Raw genomic sequence first — 26,548 nt, forward strand, 5'->3', positions numbered from 1 at the left:
CTGAGACTCCTTGCGTGTTAGCCTGTCTCGCTCAGTTTTAGGGTGGCAGTTTTCCCTGTGACCTCACTTCTCTGGTCCAGCCTAGAAGAGCTGACTTTCAGTTCGTTCAGCTTTTCTGTGGCTGTGAGGATAAGTGAGGACTCCCTAGCTCTTTCCGTGTTGGAGTGGAAACCCAAAAGTTCATTCTAGAGTTACTTGTAATAAAAGTCACCCATTGTCAGTGTACAGCTTAATCATTTTAGGTGGATTTATAGAATTGTGCCGCCATCAGCAGAGTTCTATTTCAGTGCATTCTTGTCGCTTCCCCAAACTCCCTTGAGCCTCTTTGTAGTCATTTCCTCTCCTAATCCCTAGTCCCCATGCCTAGATCTGAATAGAATAAATATTTGGATAACGGACTTCATTATATTTACATCTTCATGTGTTTGGGACTTTATATAGTGGACTGTCGTCTTCCTTTTCTGACAAATAGAGAAGAGGTTGCATTCTAGGGATGTTTTTGGGGAAACATAGTAGTAGTCCTGTTTATGGTTCTCCTTGAATTGGTTCATCTGTGCTGGTGAGTGGTACTTGCTACAAAACCTTGTCTGGTGAGCACAAGGAAAGGAAATCTTTAAAAATTGGCCATTAAAACAGAGATGATACATTTTTACATAGTAATATGTGGAGTTAAATATTAAACCATCTTTATTCTTTTCCCCCCGCCTTTTTTTTTTTTCTCAGAGTTTTTGCTTTGTGCCCAGGCTGAGTGCAATGGCACGATCTCAGCTCACTGCAACCTCCACCTCCTGGGTTGAAGTGATTCTCCTGCCTCAGCCTACTGAGTAGCTGGGATTATAGGTGTCCACCACCACAGCCAGCTAATTTTTGTATTTTTAGTAGAGACAAGGTTTTACCATATTGGCCAGGTTGGTCTCTAACTCTTGACCTCAGGTGATCCGCCTGCCTTGGCCTCGTAAAGTGCTAGGATTACAGGCATGAGTCGCCACACCAGGCCTGAAGCATCTCTTTCTTCTTTCAGAAATACGGTTGATAATAGTAACGCCGCACTCCTCGTGTGCCTGAAATGCCCCACATTGTCTTCTTCAGGTGGCAAGCACTCTGGAACAGCCAGATAAAGGTGAGGGCAAGATTTTATTGTAGTTCTTTGACCGATTGATTGATTTTTGCTCTGAGAGGCTTTAGCATCTGTGTATCGGAAATAGAATTCAAGAGGAGAGACAGCACCCGTGTTAGTTTCCTCCTGCTGCCTATGATCACATTACCACAAACCGGTGGTTTGAAGCCACAGAAGTCTGGAATGAAGCGGCTGGGTTTTCTGATCAGGGTCATGTGAAGCTACAATCTGGGAATGGTCTGGCTATGGGTTTTCTCTAGAGCTCAGCTATTTTTCTGAGTTCATTACATGTATTGAAGGAGTTTCTATTCTTGTTGGTGGGGGACTGAGGGCCCTTTTTCTGTGCTGACTGTCAACCAGGAGACACTCTGACTTCAGAGGCCACCTGCTTTCCTCCTTACCTGTCTTTCCCATCTTTCAACCAATAACCACTCATGGAGTCCTTCTCAAGCTCTGACTTCCCTTCTCTGACTTCATCTTCTCCAACCAGCTGCGGAAAGCTCTGTCACTGTGGAGTGATGTGATTCGATCCAGTTCATGCAGGTAACCTAACCATCTTCAAGTCATGTAACTGTCATATTCCAATGTAATCACAGGAATGCTGTCTCATCACCTTAAGAGGCTTCAGAGACAAGCGTATGGCATGTTTGGGGACCATTTCGGAAATTCCGTCTACCGCAGTTGGACACTCACATTCCCCCATCTGCAAAATACATTCACCCTCTCCTCTAAAGTTTCCAAATTTCACATTAAAGCATTAGTTAAACATGAAAAATGTCACATAGACCACATCAGATCCAAAGTTTAAAATCTCATCTAAAGCATCCACACCAGGTGTGGATGAGGCCTCTGAGGGTGTCCATTAAATACAGATCCTGGACATAATGTCCTTACCTCCGTCGACCCGTCAAACTGAACAAACTGCTCATCTGCTCCTAATGTGGAATGGCGGGACAGACACAGAATGACAACTACGGTGATTCTAGTTCAAAAAGAAGGACCATGGAAGGGAGAAAGAAGTCACCGACCCACAGTCGTTTGGAAATGGAGCTGGGCAGAATCCAGCAGGAGGTTCTTAAGTAGGATCCACAGCCTGGGACTGCCCCTCCATCCTGTGGGACTTTGCCTCTGGGATCTTTGCTCTGCATTTCTTGAAACCATTATTATCTATCTTAATTTTCCCCCCACTCCTTTGCTGCTTCTTTCTCCTCATGGCAGCATCCTCCGCTTAATCCTTGGTCCGTCACCCCCGGCAGAATTGGTCAGATAGTGCCCGTGTCACAGTGCTGACCGTGTCCACGAGGGGCTGTCCTTGTGAGCCCGTGCTCCTCTGGGACCGTCTTCACTGTCCTAACCTCTCTCAGTCATGATTGCTTTCAGCTGCCCTGGCTGGCTTCGGAGAAAACCTAAGACCATGGAGACCCAGAGCCATTCTCTGCCCTCTCTATCTCCAGGAGAGGAAGAAAATAACAGGGATCTTCATGGAGAAATGACCCCCGTGAGGGCCTGGACTCTCCAGCAGTCACAGCAGAGGAAACGCCCTGAGGAAGCATGGAGGAGCTGAACGCCCGGACTGGGAAAGCAGGTTTGTGTTGAGCACTATTTAATTCTCATGTGCTCCCTGCCCCGATCTGCAAGCCAGTGAAAGACAACGGACTGAGAATAAGTAATAGGCCTATAGAACCATGATGAAGAATTGTCCAAGGAAAGTCCCGTTTACTCTGTTTGCAAGGTGAGATTGCTGTATTTAATCCAAAGTTTTCTGAAAGGCAGCAGTGAGTTTCCTCCCTGCTTGGCACAGGGAGGCTGAGGCCAAGGCTTGTGAGGTGTATCTGCTGCCACCAGGTGGTCAGGGAGCCTGGAGAGTCTTAGACTTTCTGGGCTTCAGTTTTCTCATCAGTAAAGTAGGGGCTCAGTGTACCTTTCTGAGGTCCCTTCCTGCTCTGTTTTCTCTGAGCCGTTGAGGGGCTAAGATGGTTTTTAACACTGCCTGGACCTGTAACCCGCACTGACCTCTTTGGCTCTGACTCCTGACTGGCCCCTGTGTGTCTCCTGCGGAGCCTGAGCTGAATCCACACCCTGGAAGCCCAGACCCGAGGGGACGGACGGAAGGAAGAAAGTCGGCAGGTGTTTGGAGAAGAGAAGAACCTGCAGGGGACGAGTCAGCGCTGGAACGGGGGGACCGAAGCCGGGGAGAGTGAGCACAGACGGGGCCAGGAGCCTCGGGGGATGGGCAGCGGGCCTGTGATCATGCAGCCACGCCAGGAGCAGCGCACGCTGAGCAGGGGGGACCGAGAGAAACCTACTCCGCAGGAGTCTCCTGAGCCTGGCCAGGGAGAGCCAAAGGGTGGATCAGAGCTGGTTTGTAGTGAGGGGCAGCACCGCTCCAAGACGGAGAGGATGCGACCGTGGGCCCCGCCCCAGACCCCGGAGCCTCGACCTCGGGGCTCCCGCAGCAGAGGATGCTCTGCAGGTCGGCGTGGATGAGAGGGAATCACCGTGCTTGGAGAAGGGTGAGAGATGTCCGTTCTGACACCACACAGCTCTGCCCTAGGTCAGGTGCCAGAGTCAGTGATTCTTGCCAGTATACGAGGCAGTGATACTTCCACTATTCCTCTGTACTTTGAGTTGAGGAAGGTCTCTATGTGAAGAGTATTTACTGGGTGTTTAATTTTCTCTACACCGTGTTAAGCACTTGGGGGTCAGATAGAAGTTTCCCCAAGGAACTGAAGCCCATGAGAGAAAGAACACAGAGACATGATTTCAAGAAAATAGGGCAGTTCTCCGAAAGTGAGGTGTCATGGCAGCCCAGAGGATGGGAGTGTAGGTGAAGACATTGCTCCTAAGGACAAGGGGAACCGTAAGAGGGATTCTTCAGAGCAGTCCTGTTTTTCCCCCAGTGTCCCACAGAAGAAGATCCTGGGGCATGACTGGTGTAGAGCAGGGTCTACAGGTGTAGGAGGGGGACTTGCTGCATCTTGGGAGAAATGATAACATCCCTGGGTGGACATTTTGGAGAGGAATGTCAGGGATTGGATTGGATATCTGTAGTCAGTTTTAGTCTATCTTCGGTGAACACTGCTGAGAACTTCCTTAGTACCAGACCCTAAGCTGGGAATCATGAACACAGAGATGAGTAGAATCCGATCTCGGCTTTCACAGAACTCTCAGTCTAGTGACTAGCGAGTTATGAGAAGTGTAGTGATGGTGACTTCATTAGAGCAAGTGGCTCATGCTGCATGGAGATGACCTCAGTGGATGGTCTGGTCCCCCTTGTGGTTGTTATCGACAGCTGGATGACTTGCTTTGGGACAGTGACCCTGGACTTCTATCAGGTGTCAGCATCTTAGGTACAAGCAACACCTCAGTTCCTGTTGGGTCAAAACAGTGAAGACTGCCAAGGTGATCAGAGGACACTAGTGACATCAGTAGCTACTGATGAGGTCCTGGCCAGCGAGGGAAATAAAGATGTAAGTGTAACAATGATTCTAAATTTATTCTTTTTTTTTTTTTTTTTGAGACGGAGTTTCGCTCTTGTTACCCAGGCTGGAGTGCAATGGCGCGATCTCGGTTGACCGCAACCTCCGCCTCCTGGGTTCAGGCAATTCTCCTGCCTCAGCCTCCTGAGTAGCTGAGATTACAAGCACGCGCCACCATGCCCAGCTAATTTTTTGTGTTTTTAGTAGAGACAGGGTTTCACCATGTTGACCAGGATGGTCTCGATCTCTTGACCTCGTGATCCACCCGTCTCGGCCTCCCAAAGTGCTGGGATTACAGGCTTGAGCCACTGTGCCCGGCCTCTAAATTTATTCTTAACATAATGAGCAGAGATTTTCTGTCTTCTAAGTTAAATACTTTTTAGACTTCAAGATTCACCCACGTCGAAAATAACATATATATCGGCCATATTACTGCCCTGAGATGATTTCTCCCTGTCCTTACCAGAAGCCTGCACTATCTGGGGCACTGAGTCTGTCTCAGGCTCACTGATCTGCCCTCTGGATTCCAGGGACACCCACAGAGCCGGTGGTTGAAGGCACAGGTGTTGATGTCTCCGACTGTTCTGACTCCAGCTTGGTGCACCTCAACACCCAGTATGAACCACACATAAAAGGATGCCACCACAATTTTGATTTGTGGGTGTTGCATCCTAACTTTAATAAAACGTAGTGGACATTATTTTTTACAAGAATTCTAGGTTTACAGATAAATTGAGCTGATAGTACAGGGAATTCCCCTATTCTCTCTTATCTCCTAGCACAGAGTTTCCTCTATCATTAGTATCATGCACTGCTGGGATATATATTTACAATTGATTAATCAATATTGATACATTATTATTAACTAAACTCTATAGTTTGCGTTAGGGTGCATTCTTTGAGTTTTACAGTTCTATGGGGCTTGACAATTACCATGTCATGAATCCCCAGTACAGTATCACACAGAAGATTTTTACTGCTGAAAACCTCCTTGTGTTCAACCAATTCATCCCTCCTGCACACTTGGCAATCACTGATCGTTTCACTGTCTCTACCATTTTGACTGTCCTGGAATGTCCTAGTGTTGGAATCATACAGTGTGTAGAGTCTTTAGACTAGTTTCTTCTTAGCATTCTGTATTTAAAGTGCCTCCATGTCTTCTCGTGGCCTGCTAGCTCATTTCATTGATCACTGAATCCTATTCTCTTGTACAGATATACCACAGTTTGTTCAGCCCCTCACTTACTGAGGGACATTTTGGTTACTTTCAGTTTTTGTTAAGTATGAGTAAAACTGTTGTACATACTTAGATGCAAGTTTTTGAGTGAACATGTTTTCACATTACTTTGGTAAGTATCTAAAACTGCTATTTTCAGGATTATGTGGCAAGGCTGTGTTTAGCTTTTTATTTTTATTTTAAAAAGTACCTGCCAAACTGTTTTCCAAATTGACTAGCGTTTTGCATTTCCACTAGCAGCGAGTGAGAGTCCCCATTGCTCTGCGTCTTTGACAGCCTGTGGTATTGTCACTTGTTTGGATTTGAGCCTTCCTGTTAGGTGTATAGTATAGTGTAGTGGCGTCTCATTGGTTTAATATGCAGTTTCCTAGTGACGCATGGTTTTGAGCATCTTTTTCATATGCTTATTTGCCGTCCATATATCTTTTCTGGTGAAGTATCCAGGTCTTCTGCCCATTTCTAAATTGGGTTTTTTGCTTTTTTATTATTGAGTTTTAAAAGTCCTTTATATATATTGGACACCAGTCTTTCATCAGATCTGTATTTTGCCAATTTTTTTCCCAGTCTATCACTTGGTTATTCATTTTCTTAACAATGTCTTTGACAGAGCAGAAGTTTTTAATTTTTATGAAGTTGAACTTCTCCATTTTTTCTTCCTGGATTATGCTTTTGGCATTGTATCTGAGAAGTCATCACCAATCCCAAGTCACCCAGATCTTCCTCTATGTGATAATCCAGGAGTCTTACAGTTTTGCACCTCACATTCAGGTGTAAGATCCATTTTGTGAAAGGTGTAAAATCTTTGCCTAGATTTATTCATTTTCCACACGTGGATATCTAGTCATTCTAGCACCATTTGTTGAAAAGACTGTCCTTTCCCTGTTAAATTGCCTTTGTGCCTTTCTCAAAGATCTGTCGAGTATCTGTGTAGGTGTATTCCTGAGCTCGGTATGCTTTTCTAGTGACCTATTTGTCTGTTTTTTTCTTTCTTCACCAATTTCCACATTGTTTGGTTACTGTAGCTCTATAATTAGTACTGAAGTGGGCAGTGTCAGTTCTCTGGGGATTTTTCTGATCTTTACAGTGAGAACCTGGTTGGGCTCCTGGTGGTAACACTTAGAAGAGTGTGAGATCCCCACTAAATCTGAGACCCAAGGAGTTTTGAATGCTCAGGCCAGGCCACCCTCAGCTTCTAGTAATCTGTGAGGACCATTGAAGCGCTCCTCCCAGTTGCTGGCTTCAGCAGCTTCTGTTCCCTGTATCTGCCTGTGTGTCTTGTTTTCAGCATGGCAGTTTGCCCTGTGACCTCTCCTCTAGTCCCTCTGGTAACAGGGTTGATAATTTTCAGTTTGTTCACCTTTCTTCTTCTTGTGAGGACAAGTGGTGACCTCCTAGCCCCTTGGAAGTTGGAGTAGAAACCAGGAATTTCATTTAACAAGTTACTTGTAATAAAAGTCACTAATTGCAAATGTACCATTGAGTAATTTCAGTAGACATACAGAATTTTGCAGCCATCACCTCAGTCCCCTCTTAGAATACATTTCTTCGCTCCCCAGATTCCCCAGAGCCTCTTTGCAGTCATTTTCCAATCCCTGGTCACCACGACGGAGCCTGAACAAAATAAACATTTGGAAAACAGACAACATTCCATTTCAGCTTTTATTAGATTGGAATTTTATACAATGGACCGTTGTCTTGCTCTTGTGGCAACTAGAGGAGATACTTTATTCTAAGGACTTTCTCTGGGGGAGCAGAGTAGTCGTCCCGTTTATTGCTCTCCTTGAATTGGTTCATCTGTGCCGGTGTCAGGCAGTTGCTATCAAACCTTGTCTGGTGGGCATGAGTGAAAGACCTAAAAGAAAATCTTCTATTAGAAATGCAGAAGATGAGCGCCGGGCACGGTGGCTCAAGCCTGTAATCCCAGCACTTTGGGAGGCCGAGGTGGGTGGATCACGAGGTCGAGAGATCGAGACCATCCTGGTCAACATGGTGAAACCCCGTCTCTACTAAAAATACAAAAAACTAGCTGGGCGTGGTGGCACGTGCCTGTAATCCCAGCTACTCAGGAGGCTGAGGCAGGAGAATTGCCTGAGCCCAGGAGGCGGAGGTTGCGGTGAGCCGAGATCGCGCCATTGCACTCCAGCCTGGGTAACAAGAGCGAAACTCCGTCTCAAAAAAAAAAAAAAAAAAAAAAAAAAGAAATGCAGAAGATGAATTTGCAGATAATGTTATGATGAGTTTTTTTTTTTTTTTTTTTTTTTTTAATTTTTTTTTTTTAGCTGGAGTTTTGCTCTTGTTGTTCAGGCTGGAGTGCAATGGCACAAACTCGGCTCACTGCAACCTCTGCCTCCTGTGTTCAAGCAATTCTCCTGGCTCAGCCTCCTGAGTAGCTGGGATTACAGGCATGCACCACCACGCGAAGGTAGTTTTGTACTTTTAGTAGAGACGGGGTTTCTCCATGTTGGTCAGCCTGGTCTTGAACTCCCAACCTCAGGTAATCACCCACCTTAGCCTCCTAAAGTGCTTGGGTTACATGCGTGAGCCACCACACCTGGCTGGGAGTTAAGTATTTTACCATCTTTTTTCTTTCAGAATTTGAGTTGGTAACACTGAGGAGACACTTTTCACCTCCATGAAATGCCCTACGTTATCTTCTTCCAGTTGCATGGGCTCTGGAACAGCCCTTGCAGTCCTCCCATAAAGGTAAGTATAACATTTTACTGTAGTTCTTTGCTTTTTTTTTCTTTTTTGTGCTTATAGGGATTAGCATACATGTATGTGAAAATATAAAGAGTACAGATAGGCACCTGTAACTAGTTTTCTGTTGCTACCTCTTAACACATTATAACAAGTTAGTGGTTTGAAACCACAGAAATCAGGAGTGATTGGGTTCTCTGATCAGGGTCTTAGGAGGCTGAAATCCAGTTATGTGCTGCCTGTGTTTTTCATCTAGAGCTCAGGATACTCTTCCAAGTTCACTACAGATGTATTGGCAGAATCCATCTTCTTGTGGGTGGAAGACTGACATCCTTTTGCAGTCCTCCTGGCTCTCAGCCAGGAGACACCCGACTCCAGAGGCCATCTGCATTCTTTCTCACTTTCCCCATCTTCCAACCAACAACAGCTCATGGAATTCTTCTCCAGCTCCCATCTCCTACCCACTAGAGAAATCTGTGACACTTAGGGAGTGATGTAATTAGATCCGGCCCACTCAGGAAATCTTAGCCTTTGAATTAGTCTGTTCTTGCAATGTTATAATGACCTGAGGCTGGGTGATTTATAAAGAAAAGAAATTTAATTAGGTCATGGTTCTGTGGGCTGGCAGGTGAGGGATGGATGGAGAGAGGGAGGGAGAGAGAAAGAGAGAGCGAGAGAGACAGAAAGCGAGAGAGACAGAAAGAGAGAGAGAGAAAGGGGAAGTGCTGCATGGTTGTAAAGAGGCAGATCTCATGGAAACTCTATCATGCGACAGCACTTGAGGGGTGGTTCTAAGCTATGAGAAACCATCCCCATGATCCAATAACCTCCTGCCAGGCCCCAGTTCCAACAGTCAGGATTATAATTCAACATGAGATTTGGGTGGGGACACAGAGCCAAACCATATCACTCTAAAATCATATGACTGCCCTGTAACAACGTAATCACAGGAATGTCTCATCAGCTTAACAGGTTCCAGAGATAAGGGTACAGCATGTTTGGAGACCATTTTAGAAATTCCACCTATCACAGTTCAACTTCTGGGCCCCAGACATTCACGTTCCTCACAGATGCAAAAGGCATTCACCCTCTCACCTAAGGTTTCCAAGTTTCCTGTCATTATGCATTAGTGCAAAGTGAAAAATGTCATGTAGCTTTAATCTGACCAAAAGTTTAAAATCTCATTTAAATTATGTACACCAAGTGTGAATGAGGCTTCTGAGGGTGTCCGTTCAGTACAGATTCTTTTTATTTGAGAGTGAGTCTTGGTCTGTCACCCATGCTGGAGTGCATTGGTGCGATCTTGGCTTTTTGCGACTTCTGCCTCCTGGGTTCAAGCGATTCTCCTGACTCAGCCTCTTGAGTAGCTGAGAATACAGACATGCACCACTGCATTCAGCTAATTTTTTTGTGTTTTTAGTAGAGATGCGGTTTTGCCCTGTTGGACCCGCTAGTCTGAAACTCCTGACCTCAGAGGTTATCTCCCTCAGCCTCCCAAGGTGCTAGGATTTCAGGCATGAGCCACCAAGCCCGGCCCAAGTACAGATCCTTGATATAATTCCCTTACTCCTGTTGACCCGTGAAACTGAACAAACAGCTTATCTGTCTTCAGTGTGCAGTGGTGGGACAGTCACAGAATAACACTGCTAGTGATTCTTGTTCATTCCTGATTAGGCTCCACAGCCTGGAACTAACCCTCTGTGACAGGGAGCTTTGGCTCCGGGCTCTGCATTTTTTCCCATCATTATTGAAAACATTTTATTTTCCTTCTTCCCCTACTCTTTTGGTTCTTCCCTTTTCTCCTTGTGGCAGCATCCTGCACTTAATCCTTGTTGCATCATCCCAGCAGAATTGGTCAGATATTGCGTGTGTCACAGTCCTGACCGTCTCTACGAGGGGCTGTCCTTGTGAGCCCGTGCTCCTCTTCACTGAGCTGACCTCTGGCAGTCATGATTGCTCTCAGCTGCCCTGGCTGGCTTAGGAGAAAACCTAAGACTATGGAGTCCCAGAACCAGTCTCTGCCCTCTCGACCTCCAGGAGAGGAAGAAAATAACAGGGATCTTCTTGGAGAAATGACCCACATGAGGGCCTGGACTCTCCAGCAGTTAGAGCAGAAGAAAGCTTCTGAAGAACAATGGAGGAGCTGAGAGCCCAGGCCGGGAAAGCAGGGTTGTGTGAAACACTATTTAATCCTGTGTGATCCCTGCCCCAATCTAGCAGCCAGTGAATGACAGCTGACCGAGTGTAAATGCCAGGACTATGGAACTGGTATAAAGGGTTTGTCCAAGGATAGGACCTTTTACCGTTTTTGTTTTCACAGTGGAAACTGCTATTTTTCATCTAAAGTTTTCTGAACGGCAGCAGCCAGCTTTGGGAGGGCGAGTTACCTGCTCTGCACAGGGAGGCTGAGGCCAAGGCTTGTGTGGGATCTGCTGCCACCAAGTGGTGAGGAGGGAGCCTGGGAGAGTCTCAGTCTTTCTGGGCTTCAGTGTTTCCTCATCAGTAAGATAGAGGCTTGTTGTACCTCTCTGAGTTCCCTTCCCGCTCTGTTTTCTCTGAGCCTCTGAGGAATTGAGATGCTTTTCAATACTGCCTGGGAGCCTCATCTGAGTCCTGACTCTGTGTGTCTCCTGCAGGAGCCTGAGCTGAGTCTACACGCTGGAATCCCAGAGCTGTGGGAACAGGTGGAAGAAAGAAAGTCAACAGCTTTAGGGGATGAGAATAATCCACAAAGGACGAGCCATTGGTAAATGAAAACCAAAGAAGGGAGAATAAGGACAAACCAGGACAGAAGCCTCAGGGGAAATGGCAATGCTATGATCATTTAAACCCTCAAGGAGCAGCGCGAGCTGAGCAGTGGGGACTGAGAGAAACTGACTCGACAGGGGTCTCCTGCCTCTGGCCAGGGAGAACCACGGGTTAGATCAGAGCTGGTTTATAGTGAGGGGCAGCTTGAACTCCAAGAAAGGGTCGGAGGTTTGTAGTCAGTTTTATTCAGTCCTGGATGAACACTCCCCTGACCCAGGAGCCTCAGCGTCGCTGCTGCCGTAGCAGTGGACGCTCTTCAGGTCAGTGTGGGTTAGAGGGAATGACCATGTGGGAGAAGGGTTGGGGATGTCCGTTCTCACATTAAACTGCTCTGCCCTAGGTCAGGTGCCAGAGGAAGTGTCCCTTGCTTGATTATGAAGCAATGATACTAATAATATTCCTCTGCACGTTCAGTTGAGAGAAGTTTCTCATAAATATTTATTGAGCATGTAATTTTCTTTATAGTGTGCTAAGCACTTGGGATTCAGGTGTTTAATGTCTCTCTAAAGAAACTCAAGCCAGTGAGTGGAAGAACACAAACACAGGTCATTTGAACAAGATACGGTCATTCTACCCAACTGAGGTGTTGTGGGAACTCAGAGGATGGGAGAGGATGTCAAAGGACATTGCTGCTAATGATGGGGAAGCCTAAGAGAACATTTTGAGAACAGACTAGTCTTCTTGAAGCTCCCACAGGAGAGGATTCTGGGGCAGGGATGGTGTAAGGCAGGTGCCTCTCTAGGGAAGGGGATTTGCAGCCTCTGAGAGAAAGAGCATCCCTTACAAGACACTGGGGACAGAGATGTAGTGAAAGGGCTGGAGGTTTGTAATGCATTTTATTCAATCATAGATGAACACTGCTGAGAGGCCCCTCTGTGCTGGGCCCTTAGCTAAGGACCATGACCACAGAGGTGAGTAAAATAGGATCCCAGCTTTCACAGAATTCTCAATCTAGTGACTGCTGATTCATGAGAAGTGTAGTGATGGTGGGTTTGTTGGAACGAGTGGCCCATGCCTCATGAGATGACTGCAGTGGATGTCCTGGGCCAGTGACCCTGGACTTCAGCCATATTTCAGCATCTCGAGGTACAGTAGACCAACACCACAGCTCCATGTTGAGTCAAAGCAGTTAATGCAGCCAAGGTATTCAGAGGACAGTGATGATATCAGGAGCTATAGACTGTTTCCAGCTGGGGAAATAAAGAAGTAAATTTAATAAGTCTTCTAAACTTGTCCTTGCCATAATGATAAATAACTTTATCTTGATAATGAATGATATCCTGGTAAGTTAATTATAACTTACCATAATGAGAAATAACTTTATCTTGATAATGAATGATATTCTGGTAAGTTAATTATAACTTACCATAATGAGAACTTTATGCTGAGTACAGGAGACACACAAGCCCTTGAGGACACATGCCTGAGGATTCTGATGAAGATGTGATGTCCACATATGTCCACAGTTGGACCTACAGGCCAGCTTTGAAACAGTGGAAGACCTAGTTTCAAATTCAAGATTGCTTTGAGTAGAAATTCACTTTATCTCTCTTTGCATGGCAATAGGGCTAATCTTCCCTAAGCTGCCCCTTACAAGAAAAGGAATCATACTGGTAAGAATTCAGACTTCAGCAAACATGAGTATGTAAGGAAGTCTTATAAATGTGTTCTAGCCACCTAGCAAGAAACCAGGAATTTAGCAAGTTTGTTCACATTCAGGACAGTTGTGTTCACTAGATCAGAGGCCCTGAGACACGAAGAAGAGACCCCCTAACAAGGGAAAGTGTTTCTTCCTGTCCTAGGACATCACTGCCAACTTCAGGGAAGCAGGAACACAGCTGCCCGCTTTACAGTATGGGCTGCTTTTGTGCCTGGAGTGTGTCTGATGTCCCAAGACCTGTACCTATTTCAGGGAGCCTTGGGAGGAGCCTGAATCACAGATGGAATTGGACAGTGCATGGAGATGGTTGAGCAGGACGAGGGTAAGTGCAGGGGCGTGGCCAGGTCCTATTGGGAGACAGTGAGCGGCACTGTTGGGGAGAGACAAAGATGAAGTCAAAAGTGTGTGCTTCTGTGTCAAAAACTCAAACCAGTAACTAGTTTGCTTTCATAAGCAATAAGTATTTTTCTATTTACCTGAGAATTTAATCTCAAAACAGAAATCATAAAAATAGTAAGTCCCAGGCATAAACCCTAAACTATAGCTCATATTTATTCTTTCTAAATAGAGCTATTAGTAAAATTTTCTTCATAAAACATGTATTGTGCATATAAGAAGGTAAAAGTCGGCCGGGTATGGTGGCTCACGCCTGTAGTCCCAGCACTTTGGGAGGCCAAGGTGTGCGGATCACGAGATCATGATATCGAGACCATCCTGGCCAACATGATGAAACCCTATCTCTACTAAAAACACAAAAATTAGCTGAGCGTGGTGGCACATGCCTGTAGTCCCCGCTACTTGGGAGACGAGACAGGAGAATCGCTTGAACTCGAGAGACAGAGGTTGTGGTGAACCGAGATTGCATCACTGCATTTCAGCCTGGTGATAGCAAGACTCTGTCTCAAAATAAAAAAGAAAGAAAGAAAAGCAAAAGTCTTAGAATCATTGGCATTCCATAGAAGAGAGAATTAAATACAGTCAAGAATTAAGTCAAGTTAAATACCCAAGTCTCATACTTCTCTTGTATATTCCAAAGGTCCAGGGAAATTCCAGGTCTAATTCCATGGAAAATAGAGGTGATTTTCCATACTGCTAAAGCAAGGTTGCAGACACTTCTGAATTTTGATCCCAATATGCTAGGAGGGCACACCTCTGTCCTGGAAGATGATACAGGAATCAATACTCTTCCTGTGACTCATTCTGGTCATTTGTCCAGCATCACAGAAACCAAAAAATGGAAATATGGCCAAATTCATGATTTGCTATCCCTCTTGTTCAGGTTTCTTACCTGATTCTTAGGATAACAGCGTTACGTGGAGGATTCTGATGAAGATATGCTGTCCAAATATGTGCACAGTTTTGAGCAAAATGCCTGGTACAAATTGATCAACAAGTAATTACTGAATAATTGTATGAATATTTACTGAATGACATGGATCCTAGTGATTGCTTTTATTGGCAGTGCTCGAAACTCATCCCTGTGTGACCTGAAGTAAGCCACATAACTTGGTGAACCTGCAGTTTCGTCATTTTTATAATAAACCTTACATTTTCCTTCTGCCACAGAATGTCAGGCTTCTGAGACACCAGAACATGTATATACATAAAGGCTTTGATGTATCTGAAAGCAGTATGCTGACAGTGTTGCTGGAGGATGATGGGGGCTGTAGAGAGGCACGCTTTCCAATGATTGATCCAGTCCTCCTTGCTTCACTTCCACATGAATGTTGGGCAGCCCAGGGTCACACCCACTGCACCCTGAACTCAGGCAAGCCCAGGAAGCAGCCAGACACAGGAGACCTGGGCTACAGAACGGTCTCCCAAGTCCCAGGCTCACAAAACCTGGGTGGCAGTGAAAGCTGAGAAAGTGAGGAGGTGGTTCAGGGGATGACTCTTCCCTACTCATTCCTGTCATCTCCAATCCACCTTCTATTGCACAGCAACCCGGAGGACCACCAACCACCCCTGACCATCACCTTGATCTTACTGTGTTTGGTTAGTGGGATGCAGCCACACATCAACGGCGTTAGACCAACTCAGAAAAATATCTCTCAAACGGTCTTCCATAAGGACCGCTCATGGCCCTGTTATTTTCAATATATGGAAAGACGAAATGAAAACAACAAAATCATATCAGGTTTACCAGACTTCCCAAGATAGATGGTCACATATGCCTTCAGGGCATCTCTATAAGAATGATTTTCATGACTTGACACCTTGAAAAGAGCTCTTCTGGGACTAAATTGACATCCATAAGTGAAAAGAATGAGAGGTAGTGTTCAGTCACATTAAAAAACAAATCATCCCATATAGAGGAAGCTTTGGATATAGGAGCATCAAACTGGTCTTAAGTGAGATGAAAAGTCTCTTCTGCCACAAATATCAGTATAGTGATATCTGCCAGTAAGAAAATATAAATCAGCATAACCATGGGATGCAGCAAGAAGAATATTGAGCCAGGAAAGATAACATTTTAAAAAAATGAATTCCTCATTCACTTTCTAGTGGATACAGAAAAAACTGCAGAAGAGTCAGAGGCTATCACGGCAGTGTAATAGGATGATGTGTTAAACTTGTGGAAAAGCCTTCAATTCTGTTTTCACATATGAGAAGGAGGCGTGACTGACTTCCTGACTAGCATTAAGAAAATATCACATGTTGGGAAACTGTTTCTGCCTTTACAATTTTATACACACAAGAGATAAAAAATGAGGCACATGCTGAGATGTATTGGGAATGAGGTGGGACTGTGGCATTGTAACAAGGGTACACAAATACTGAGAGTGACTGATAGAGGAACGGTCCCCATCGGTTGTGACCTCAGGTGAGACCAGGAGGCCTGTGTTTTAGCAAACCCTGGGCAATTGGAATGAAGGGCTCCTAAGATTCCATGACACGTCCAGCTTCTAATTCTGTTATTGCAACAGCAGACGGTTACCTGGTACACAGGCCACTATCTCCCACACTCTTGTCAGAGTCTGAGCTAGAGGTGGCACCTTTAGCTCCCAGCTGAAGCATTGCGAACCTTGTTTTTGCGGTTAAGGACCCTAAAGTACTGTGAGGATCAAGTTTTTCTCAACGGTAAGTTAAGAATTTGAGTTCTTGACATCCCCCAGTCCTGATGAAACCTATTTGATTTCCAGTTTTTAACCCATCATGTGTTTGGTTTTCTTCTCCCCAGTTTCTGTCTCTACCTGGGGTGAGTTCAAGTCCTGCCAGATGTCAGCATGGCAACATCTGGCAGGACTTGTTCCACGAAAACCACAGAGGTGAACTTTCCAGATACCATCGAGAATTCCTACTCCCAGCAGGAAGAGACCAAACTGAATTTCAGAGCCAGCAAAAATAGACTTCTTCTGAGCCAGGTGGCCTACTTCCAGAACTATCAGCTGCAGACATCCAGTAAGTTCTACAGGTTCACCACCATGAAACTGATGAATGATGTCCTGTCTTGTCTCGAGAAACTAACCACTCTGTACATCAAAATTAATTTTATCCTTCCCATACTTGTAGAAAATAGAAATGGGTACTTTAACATTTAGTTAAAGATGGAAGACAGAGGACGAAGTATTTAGCAACTGTTCCATGTCTGCAGTAAGGTGGGGGTGGGACTGGGGTTACAATCCCGCCTATTGATTTCTGACACAGGCACACAACCACCTGTTTTTCTCATCAAGAGGCTAAATCCATGTTTCCAGGAATCCTCTCTGTACCGTATAAGATCCTGCAGTCAAGTAGATTCCAGTCTGTTGGTCTAAATGTCTGAGGATACTGAACTTCCATTAGGTTCTGGTTTCTGCTGAGGTCCAGTAGGCAAAGCTGTGTTCTGGGGACACGGGGGAAACACAGTGATAGCACACAGTACCCGCTGTGAGTGCTCGAAGGGGACCCTGCTCCTAATAGAAGCTGTGGTATGTGTATGTGGCGCCATCAAGAGCAGGGAGTAGCCCGGTACCGGTGCCTCAGCCTCCCGATTAGCTGTGATCCCTGGGGAGCACCACTGCAAATGGCTAATTTTTGTATATTTAGTAGAGGTGGAGTTCCACCATGTTGGCCAGGCTGGTCTTGAACCCCGAGGTCAAGTGATCTGCCTGCTTGGGCCTCCTAAAGTGCCGGGATTCCAGGCGTGAGCCGCTTCGCCTGCTCCACAGATTCTTTTTTCAGTAAAAGTTGTTAGAATTCATCCCTCGGTCTAGTCTCCTGTATAAATTTCTCTAACCATTCATTGACAATGACATATGATGAGATAAATCAGTATTGCAGCAAAGCTTCTGGAAAGCATTTAGGGCAATTTATGAAGATTTGTGGGAAAAAGTTTTTTTTTTTTAATTGCATTTTAGGTTTTGGGGTACATGTGAAGAACATGCAAGATTGTTGCATGGGTACACACATGGCAGTGTGGTTTGCTGCCTTCCGTCCCCTCACCTGTATCTGGCATTTCTCCCCATGCTATCTCTTCCCACCTCCCCACCCCCCTCCCCTCCCCCATTTCCCCCCAACGGACCCCAGTGTGTAGTGCTCCCCTCCCTGTGTCCATGTGTTCTCATTGTTCAACACCCGCCTATGAGTGAGAATATATGGTGTTTGATTTTCTGCTCTTGTGTCAGTTTGCTGAGAATGATGGTTTCCAGGTTCATCCATGTCCCTACAAAGGACGTGAACTCATCGTTTTTGATGGCTGCGTAATATTCCATGGTGTATATGTACCACATTTTCCCTATCCAGTCTATCATCGTTGGGCATTTGGGTTGGTTCCAGGTCTTTGCTATTGTAAACAGTGCTGCAATGAACATTCGTGTGCATGTGTCCTTGTAGTAGAATGATTTATAATCCTTTGGATATATACCCAGTAATGGGATTGCTGGGTCAAATGGGATTTCTATTTTTAGGTTCTTGAGGAATCGCCACACTGTCTTCCACAATGGTTGAATTAATTTACATTCCCACCAACAGTGTAGAAGTGTTCCACGGCCGGGCGCGGTGGCTCAAGCCTGTAATCCCAGCACTTTGGGAGGCCGAGGCGGGTGGATCACGAGGTCGAGAGATCGAGACCATCCTGGTCAACATGGTGAAACCCCGTCTCTACTAAAAATACAAAAAAAATTAGCTGGGCATGGTGGCGCGTGCCTGTAATCCCAGCTACTCAGGAGGCTGAGGCAGGAGAATTGCCTGAACCCAGGAGGCGGAGATTGCGGTGAGCCGAGATCGCGCCATTGCACTCCAGCCTGGGTAACAAGAGCGGAAATCCATCTCAAAAAAAAAAAAAAAAAAAAAAAAAAAAAAGTGTTCCTATTTCTCCACATCCTCTCCAGCATCTGTTGTTTCCAGATTTTTTAATGATCGCCATTCTAACTGGTGTGAGATGGTATCTCAATGTGGTTTTGATTTGCATTTCTCTGATGACCAGTGATGATGAGCATTTTTTCCTATGTTTGTTGGCCTCCTGTATGTCTTCTTTTGTAAAGTATCTGTTCATATCCTTCGCCCATTTTTGAATGGGCTTGTTTGTTTTTTTTCTTGTAGATCTGCTTTAGTTCTTTGTAAATTCTGGGTATCAGCCCCTTGTCAGATGGGTAGACTGCAAAAATTGGGAAAAAGTTTTAATTATTTGCACTGACTTAGGTCACAGGATATGCGATTAAGATCTACCGGATGAGGGAGATTTTGTCCCATGGATCTGAAAAGCAGGCTCATTTACTTCTAGGGCGACTTAGTCTAGGGCTCGTTAGAATATTCCTGTCAGAATATCACATTCTTACGCTGAGAATATTTTTCATCCTTGTGCTATGACTGAACACTGATTTGGTCTTGTGTGAAGTGCGATTTGCTTAATGTGACCTGCTCTTCTGATTTGTTGACAGAAGATCGAAAAGATCACGATGAAGAACGGAAATACAGATACAGCAAAAATAAACTTCTTATGAGTCAAGTGGCCTACTATCTGAGCTGCCGGCTGAAGACGAAAGGTAAATTCTATAGGTTCACCATCACGAAAGTGCTGAACAATGTCCTGTCTTGTCTCAGAGAAATGATACACTCTCTTCTTCAAAGTTAATTTAATCCTTCCCATACGTCTAGGAAAGTAGCAATGGGTATTTTAACATTTTGTTAAAGATGGAAGACAGAGGCCAAAGTATTTAGCAACGTTTCCACGTCTGCAGTAGGCGGGTGTGGGACTAGTGTTAATATCCCAGCTATTGATTGCTGACACAGGAGCAGAACCACCTGTTTTTCTCAGCAAGAGGATAAATCATGTTGACAAGAATCCTGTCTACCATATAAGATCCTGCAGAACTTATAAGCAAGAAAAAGGCAGAAGTGTTCATTTCCAGGTTTCAGGGTGACTGAGTAGTTAAGCCAAGTTGCTTTAAGGAGGTTGGGAGTGGAGATGAGAAGAGGAAAAGCAGGGAAACGCATCTTCAAATCAATAGGCAAGGCTGTCAGTGACATCCCTCAGTCCCGATTAAACCAATTTGACATCACCAGTTTGTAACCTATCATGTATTTGGGTTTTTTCTCCCCAGTCACTGGCTTTCTGTGTTCTGCCCCAAATGTCAACATGGTGCCATCTGGCAAGTCTCCTTCCAGAAAAAACACAGAGGTGAACATTCCAGAAGGCAATGAGAAATCCTGCTGCCAACAGGAAGAAAACCGACTGAATGCCAGAGCCAACAAAAAGACACTTCTTAGGAGCCAGGCGGTGGACTTCCTGAACGACTGGCTGAAGATACACGGTGAGTTCTGTAGGCTGACCACCACGAAAGTGATCAATGATGTCCTGTGTTGTCTTGAATCACTAACCATTCTCTTCATCAAAATGAATTTTTTCTGCCCATACTTGCAGAAAATAGAAATGGGTATTTTAACATTTTGGTAAAGATGGAAGACAGAGGCCAGAGTGTTTAGCAACTTTTTCATACCTGCAGTAAGGTGGGTTGTGGGACTGGGGATACAATCCCAGCTATTGATTTCTGACACAGAACCACCTGATTTTTTCATCAAGAGGCTAAATCCATGTTTACAGAAATCTTCTCAGTACCATGTAAGATCCTACAGACAAGAACCATCTAGTCTGTTGGTCTAAATGTCTGAGGCTACTGAACTTCCATTCAGTTTTGGTTTCTGCTGAGGCCCAGTACGCAAAGCTGTGCTCTAGAGACACTGGGGGAAACATGATGATAGCACACAGTGCCTCCTGTGAGGAGCTTGAAGGGAACCCTGCTCCTAATAGAAGCTGTGGTATGTGTATGTGGCATGATCAAGAGCAGGGAGTACCCTGGTACTGATGTACCCTGGTACCTCAGCCTCCCAATTAGCTGGGATCAGCGGTGGGCACCACGATGCCTGGCTAATTTTTGTATTTTATGTAGAGGCAAGGTTTCACCACATTGGCCAGGCTGGTCTTGACCTCCTGAAGTCAAGTGGTCTGCCAGCTTGGGCGTTGTAAGTTGCTTGGATTCAAGGTATGAACCACCGTGCTGGCTCCACAGATTCTTTTTTTGTAAATGTTGTTAGAATTCATCCATTGGTCCAGTCTCCTATATAAATTTCTCTAAACACTGATTGACCTTGATATATGATGAGGTAGATCAGGATTGCAGCAAAGCTTCTGGAAAGTAGTTACGGCAAGTTGTGAACATTTTGGGGAAATGTTATAATTGTTTGCACTGACTAAGGTCAGGGGATAGGTGATTAAGAACTACAAGATGAAGGAGAGTTTGTCCCATGGATCTGAGAAGCAGACTCATCTACTTCTAGGGTGACATAGTCTAGGGACCGTTACAACATGGTCATCATAATATCACACTCTTCCATTGAGAATATTCTACGCCCTTGTGCTATGACCAGACATTGATTTGGTCTTGCGTGAAGTGAGATTTGCTCAATGAGACCTGCTCTTCTGAATTTGTTTACAGAAGATCAAAAAGATCATGAGGAGGACCAGAAATATGAAGACAAGCAAAATAAACTTCTTATGAGCCAGGTGGCCTGTGACCTGGGCTGCCGGCTGAACACGGAAGGTAAGTTCTATAGGTTGACCATCACGGAAGTGCTGAAGAGTGTTCTGTGTTTTGTCTGAGAAACGGAACGCTCTCTTCATCAATGTATTTCATTTTCCTCATACCTCTAGGCAAATATAACTTTGTATTTTAACATTTTGTTAAAAATGGATGAGAGAGAGGCCAGAGTATGTAGCCACCTTTCCACGTCTGCAGTATGGCGGGTGTGGGACTCAGGGTCAAATCTCAGCTATGGATTCCCGGCACAGGCACAGAACCACCTGTTTTTCTCAGCAAGAGGCTAAATCATGTTGACAGGAATCCTCTCTGTAGCACAGAAGATCCTGCAGACACGTAGCATCTAGGCTGTGGGTCTAAATGGCTGAGGCTCGTGAACTGCCATTCAGTTGAGGTTTCCGCTGAGGTCCGGCAGGGAAGGCTCCGTTCTGGGGGCCTGGGGGAACTCCGGTGATAGTACACGGTACCCGCCGTGGGAGCTTAAAGAGGACTCTGCTCCGCCCATAGTGTGATGGGAGGTGGTCTTTGGAACAAGAGGCGGCATCTATCCAGTTGCAGAGGACAGAAAGGAGGCTGTGACAGGAGGGCGGTTGTTGGAGTGGAAAGAGGTCTGGATTCAGAAGGAAGGTTCCCAGGCTGTATCTTCAGCAGTGTCTTTAGTAACTGTCGGTGAGCAATTGATTTCTCCTTCCTGACTTTCTGTCTCTTCATCTGCAAAGTCAGGCAAATTTCTCTCTCTCCATCTGCAAAGGCAGATGCCTTGCAGCGTCTGAAGCATTCAAGTGTGCGATCACTTAGGACCGCTTCTCCAGATGAGATGAAGCCCCTCGCTGTGTGGTGTTGGAGACAGCACTTGATGTGCGGGCATTGGGTGTTAGGAAGCGGTTCAACCCAGACCGGAGCACTCCCTGTGGAGAGAACGTCCCAGAATAACATAGCAGAAGCCACTGGGAGGGCCTGTGAAGTCACCTGATGTGCAGAGAATTGTGGGACAAGTTTGTTTGTCCTCTCCTAAGGGAAAGAAACGGGTTGTAAATGTGAACTGTGACAGGAAGGCAAGTGTGTCCCTGGGCATCAGATCTGTGTCAGGATGGGGGAGACAGCTGCCAAAGTCCAGAGAGAGGCCCCACGAGCCTCCAGTGATGTGGGAGCAGAAGGTCTTTTCAACATTTGGCCTCCTCTTGACGGTGAGCCTCCGGACAGAAATGCATTGCCCGGTGGATCAGGAAACCGTGCCAGGGTTCTCTTGTGAAAGAGAAATCGTGAGAGCTTTCAGTAGATCAGGGACCCACACACGGACGTCCGTGTCCCTGTGCACATTGGGCTGACTGTGCTTGCAGAGTGTGAAGTGGGAAATATCTGAACGAACACATCTGTACTTGCAGAAAATGACGCAGATGAGGATGAAGGTGTTCATGTCGCAGAGGCTGAGATAATACAGGAGTCACGTGCCCCCAGGTAATGCTGAATAATCAGGGGCAAGTAGTGGGTGGTAAAGTATGGGAAAGTTCTAGAATCTCACCCTCTCTGGTGTCTACCGTGGGCCAAAAGCCTCCGCTCCCTTGGCCACAATACGTTCAGTTGAACCCAACTGAGACACAGGGCGTGGCAGCTGTTGTGGTTCTTTGTATGTGCCGAGTGCCGTGTCTGAATTCTGCAGGGATAACTGAGTCTCTGTTCTTCTCAGCTCCTTTCTGCCCCGTGTGATGAATACCAGCTGCTCCCTTTCTCTCCGGTTCCCATGGCAGCCATGCTCTGTGGCAGAGAGGAGGATTGCCTGTTTCCTCTCAAAGGGAACCTCCCATTTGCCTTCTGAGACCCCTGTCTTATTCCTCCTGTGAAAACCAGCCAGGACTTCGTGGGGTCCAATCCCCCTTTGTTTAACGTTTTGTCATCTCTATACCGTCAGGCTCATCGGGGAGGTGCCAAAGGTTGATGTCCAGAGAGTCCCTGAAGACTCACTGGAGGAATGTGCCATCACTCGTTCAAGTAGCTACGGCCCGACTGCCTCCAGCCAGCCTCACGGAGACACCGATGAAATCACGTTTGAGGAAGACAACGTGGACTCTGCACTGGTGGCAGGGAGTCCATCATCTCATGATGTAGTGGAGGATGCTCTGGTCATTCTTTCAGGTGACCTCTACATTCCTTGTTTTTGGCACCTCTGTCTAGGCTGGGGAAGATCACCTCGGAAGACGGGCTCTATACACACGGATGGGTTTGAATAAAAATGTGGGATGGGATAGTAAACACGGATGATCAGGGAATTTTTATCTCTTCCTCAGCTCATGCCGTGCGTTTGTCTCCCAGGCCCAAGTATCAAGTTACCAGACCCCAGGCCAGTGTGACAAACTCATGGTCACCTGAGTGCTGGAGGTGTCCAGTAGGTGTCTGTCAGGTGTCCTAGCTTTGAGTCGGTATCTCTCATCACCTGTAATGATGTCATCTGTCCCTGAACGAAGTTCATGGAGTTTCCATTTCTTTCTAAGGAAACGGGGAGCCTTGCCTGTTTATTGGGGGATATCGTTCCCCAGGTTTCACTGCTCCGAGCTTCAGTCTTGATCTCTTTTAAGTCAGCTTGCTTAGCTGCACAGTCACCTTGAAACCAGGATGAAAACATTTGCCCTTTACCTTGCTGGTATGTTTCCGTAAAGCGAGGCTCACCCCGGCTCTCCACCCCGTCAGTGCCCCGGCCGGTGCGATTGTTCTTGGTAGCATCACGTGTTGTTTGCTGTTGTTGAGTTGGAGTCTTATTTTGTCACCCAGGCTGGAGTGCAGTGGCACCCTCTTGGCTTACTGCAATCTCCGCTTCACGGACTCCAGTGATTCTCCTGCCTCTGCCTCCTGAGTAGCTGGGACCACAGGTGCCCACCACCACACCTGGCTAATTTTTGTATTTTTAGTGGAGACGAGGTTTCACCATATTGGCCAGGCTGGTTTTGAACTCCAGACCTCCAATTTTTGACCCACCTCGTCCTTTCAAATCAAGGATTTTTTTTTTTTTTTTTTTTTTTTTTGAGATGGAGTGTCCCTCTGTCATTCAGGCTGGAGTTCAGTTGCACGATGTCAGGTGACTGCAACCTCTGCCTCCTGGGTTCAGATGATTGTTCTGCCTCAGCCTCCCGAGTTGCTGAGACTGTAGGCGCGTGCCACCGTGCCCAGCTAATTTCTTTGTATTTTTAGTAGAGACAGGCTTTCACCGTGTCAGCCGGGATGGTCCCGATCTCCTGACCTCGTGAAGTGCTCACCTCGGCCTTTCAGAGTGCTGGGATTCCAGGCGTGAGCCACCTTGCCCGGCCCGCAGATTCTTTTTTGTTTGTGTGTGTGTGTGTTTTTTTTTTTTTTTTTTTTTTATTCCTTCTCCCTAGAGACTGTCAGAAAGGGTCAATGCCGACTCTATTGCCTGTCTTCACGGCGGGGTATCGGGGAAAGTTTTCAATGAGCAATAATCTCATCTCAGATAAAACTCATTGGCTCGGATACTGCCACTGCGCAAAGCTCGCAGATTCTTTTTCGAGCAGGTGTTGTTAGAGTTTACATATTGTCCGGTTTCATGTCTAGATGCCTGTGACCATTCAGTGACCTTGCTACCTGGTGAGATACGTCAGTGTTGTAGCAACACTCCCCGAAAATAGTGTGACTAATTTTTGGAGACTTTCTGGGAAAAAATGTGGTTTAACTTTGCATAGACTCGCGGAGAGAATACGGCATTATGGTGTACCCGTACAGGGAGATTTTAGCCCGGGCATCTGGAAAGCAGGCTCATCTACTCACCAGGCTTCATCTAGGGCACCCTGGAATCTTCCTGTCAGAATTTGTATTCTTGCCCTGGGAACAATTCTGTGCTTGTGCTGTGACTTAACGCTGATTTGGTCACATGTGAAGTGTGATGTTCTTCACGTGACCTGCTTTTCTGAATTTGTTTACAGAAGATGGAAAAGATCATGAGGAGGACCAGAAATATGAAGACAAGCAAAATAAACTTCTTATGAGCCAGGCGGCCTGCGACCTGGGCTGCCGGCTGAAGACGGAAGGTAAGTTCTATAGGTTGACCATCACGAGTGTGCTGAAGAGTGTTCTGTGTTTTGTCTGAGATACGGAACGCTCTCTTCATCAGAATGTATTTCATTTTCCCCATACCTCTAGGCAAATATAACTTTGTATTTTAACATTTTGTTAAAAATGGATGAGAGAGAGGCCAGAGTATGTAGCCACCTTTCCACGTCTGCAGTATGGCGGGTGTGGGACTCAGGGTCAAATCTCAGCTATGGATTCCCGGCACAGGCACAGAACCACCTGTTTTTCTCAGCAAGAGGCTAAATCATGTTGACAGGAATCCTCTCTGTAGCACAGAAGATCCTGCAGACACGTAGCATCTAGGCTGTGGGTCTAAATGGCTGAGGCTCGTGAACTGCCATTCAGTTGAGGTTTCCGCTGAGGTCCGGCAGGGAAGGCTCCGTTCTGGGGGCCTGGGGGAACTCCGGTGATAGTACACGGTACCCGCCGTGGGAGCTTAAAGAGGACTCTGCTCCGCCCATAGTGTGATGGGAGGTGGTCTTTGGAACAAGAGGCGGCATCTATCCAGTTGCAGAGGACAGAAAGGAGGCTGTGACAGGAGGGCGGTTGTTGGAGTGGAAAGAGGTCTGGATTCAGAAGGAAGGTTCCCAGGCTGTATCTTCAGCAGTGTCTTTAGTAACTGTCGGTGAGCAATTGATTTCTCCTTCCTGACTTTCTGTCTCTTCATCTGCAAAGTCAGGCAAATTTCTCTCTCTCCATCTGCAAAGGCAGATGCCTTGCAGCATCTGAAGCATTCAAGTGTGCGATCACTTAGGACCGCTTCTCCAGATGAGATGAAGCCCCTCGCTGTGTGGTGTTGGAGACAGCACTTGATGTGCGGGCATTGGGTGTTAGGAAGCGGTTCAACCCAGACCGGAGCACTCCCTGTGGAGAGAACGTCCCAGAATAACATAGCAGAAGCCACTGGGAGGGCCTGTGAAGTCACCTGATGTGCAGAGAATTGTGGGACAAGTTTGTTTGTCCTCTCCTAAGGGAAAGAAACGGGTTGTAAATGTGAACTGTGACAGGAAGGCAAGCGTGTCCCTGGGCATCAGATCTGTGTCAGGATGGGGGAGACAGCTGCCAAAGTCCAGAGAGAGGCCCCACGAGCCTCCAGTGATGTGGGAGCAGAAGGTCTTTTCAACATTTGGCCTCCTCTTGACGGTGAGCCTCCGGATCAGAAATGCATTGCCCGGTGGATCAGGAAACCGTGCCAGGGTTCTCTTGTGAAAGAGAAATCGTGAGAGCTTTCAGTAGATCAGGGACCCACACACGGACGTCCGTGTCCCTGTGCACATTGGGCTGACTGTGCTTGCAGAGTGTGAAGTGGGAAATATCTGAACGAACACATCTGTACTTGCAGAAAGTGACGCAGATGAGGATGAAGGTGTTCATGTCGCAGAGGCTGAGATAATACAGGAGTCACGTGCCCCCAGGTAATGCTGAATAATCAGGGGCAAGTAGTGGGTGGTAAAG

General features: G+C 46.2%; 1 protein-coding gene and 1 non-coding gene across 2 annotated transcripts in view; one reads left to right on the plus strand and one right to left on the minus strand.

Annotated features, from left to right (window-relative positions):
- Positions 1-26,548, plus strand: part of LOC141583173 (NBPF family member NBPF1-like) — a 39,961-nt gene that overhangs the window by 8,605 nt on the left and 4,808 nt on the right. The window contains exons 3-14 of the mRNA XM_074392509.1: positions 1,022-1,120; positions 2,572-3,314; positions 8,426-8,536; positions 10,851-10,975; positions 11,167-16,400; positions 18,860-18,964; positions 19,523-19,732; positions 20,915-21,019; positions 22,402-22,474; positions 22,926-23,149; positions 24,946-25,054; positions 26,440-26,508. Coding sequence (XP_074248610.1) covers positions 16,226-16,400; positions 18,860-18,964; positions 19,523-19,732; positions 20,915-21,019; positions 22,402-22,474; positions 22,926-23,149; positions 24,946-25,054; positions 26,440-26,508 — 1,070 coding nt within the window. The 5' untranslated portion in view covers positions 1,022-1,120; positions 2,572-3,314; positions 8,426-8,536; positions 10,851-10,975; positions 11,167-16,225. The remainder of the gene's footprint in view (positions 1-1,021; positions 1,121-2,571; positions 3,315-8,425; positions 8,537-10,850; positions 10,976-11,166; positions 16,401-18,859; positions 18,965-19,522; positions 19,733-20,914; positions 21,020-22,401; positions 22,475-22,925; positions 23,150-24,945; positions 25,055-26,439; positions 26,509-26,548) is intronic.
- Positions 24,376-24,516, minus strand: LOC141583177 (U4 spliceosomal RNA). The gene has a single exon (XR_012515894.1). It is a non-coding gene; the product is annotated as a U4 spliceosomal RNA (small nuclear RNA).

This window comes from Saimiri boliviensis (assembly GCF_048565385.1).
Source record: "Saimiri boliviensis isolate mSaiBol1 chromosome 16 unlocalized genomic scaffold, mSaiBol1.pri SUPER_16_unloc_2, whole genome shotgun sequence".
Lineage (NCBI taxonomy): Eukaryota > Metazoa > Chordata > Mammalia > Primates > Cebidae > Saimiri > Saimiri boliviensis.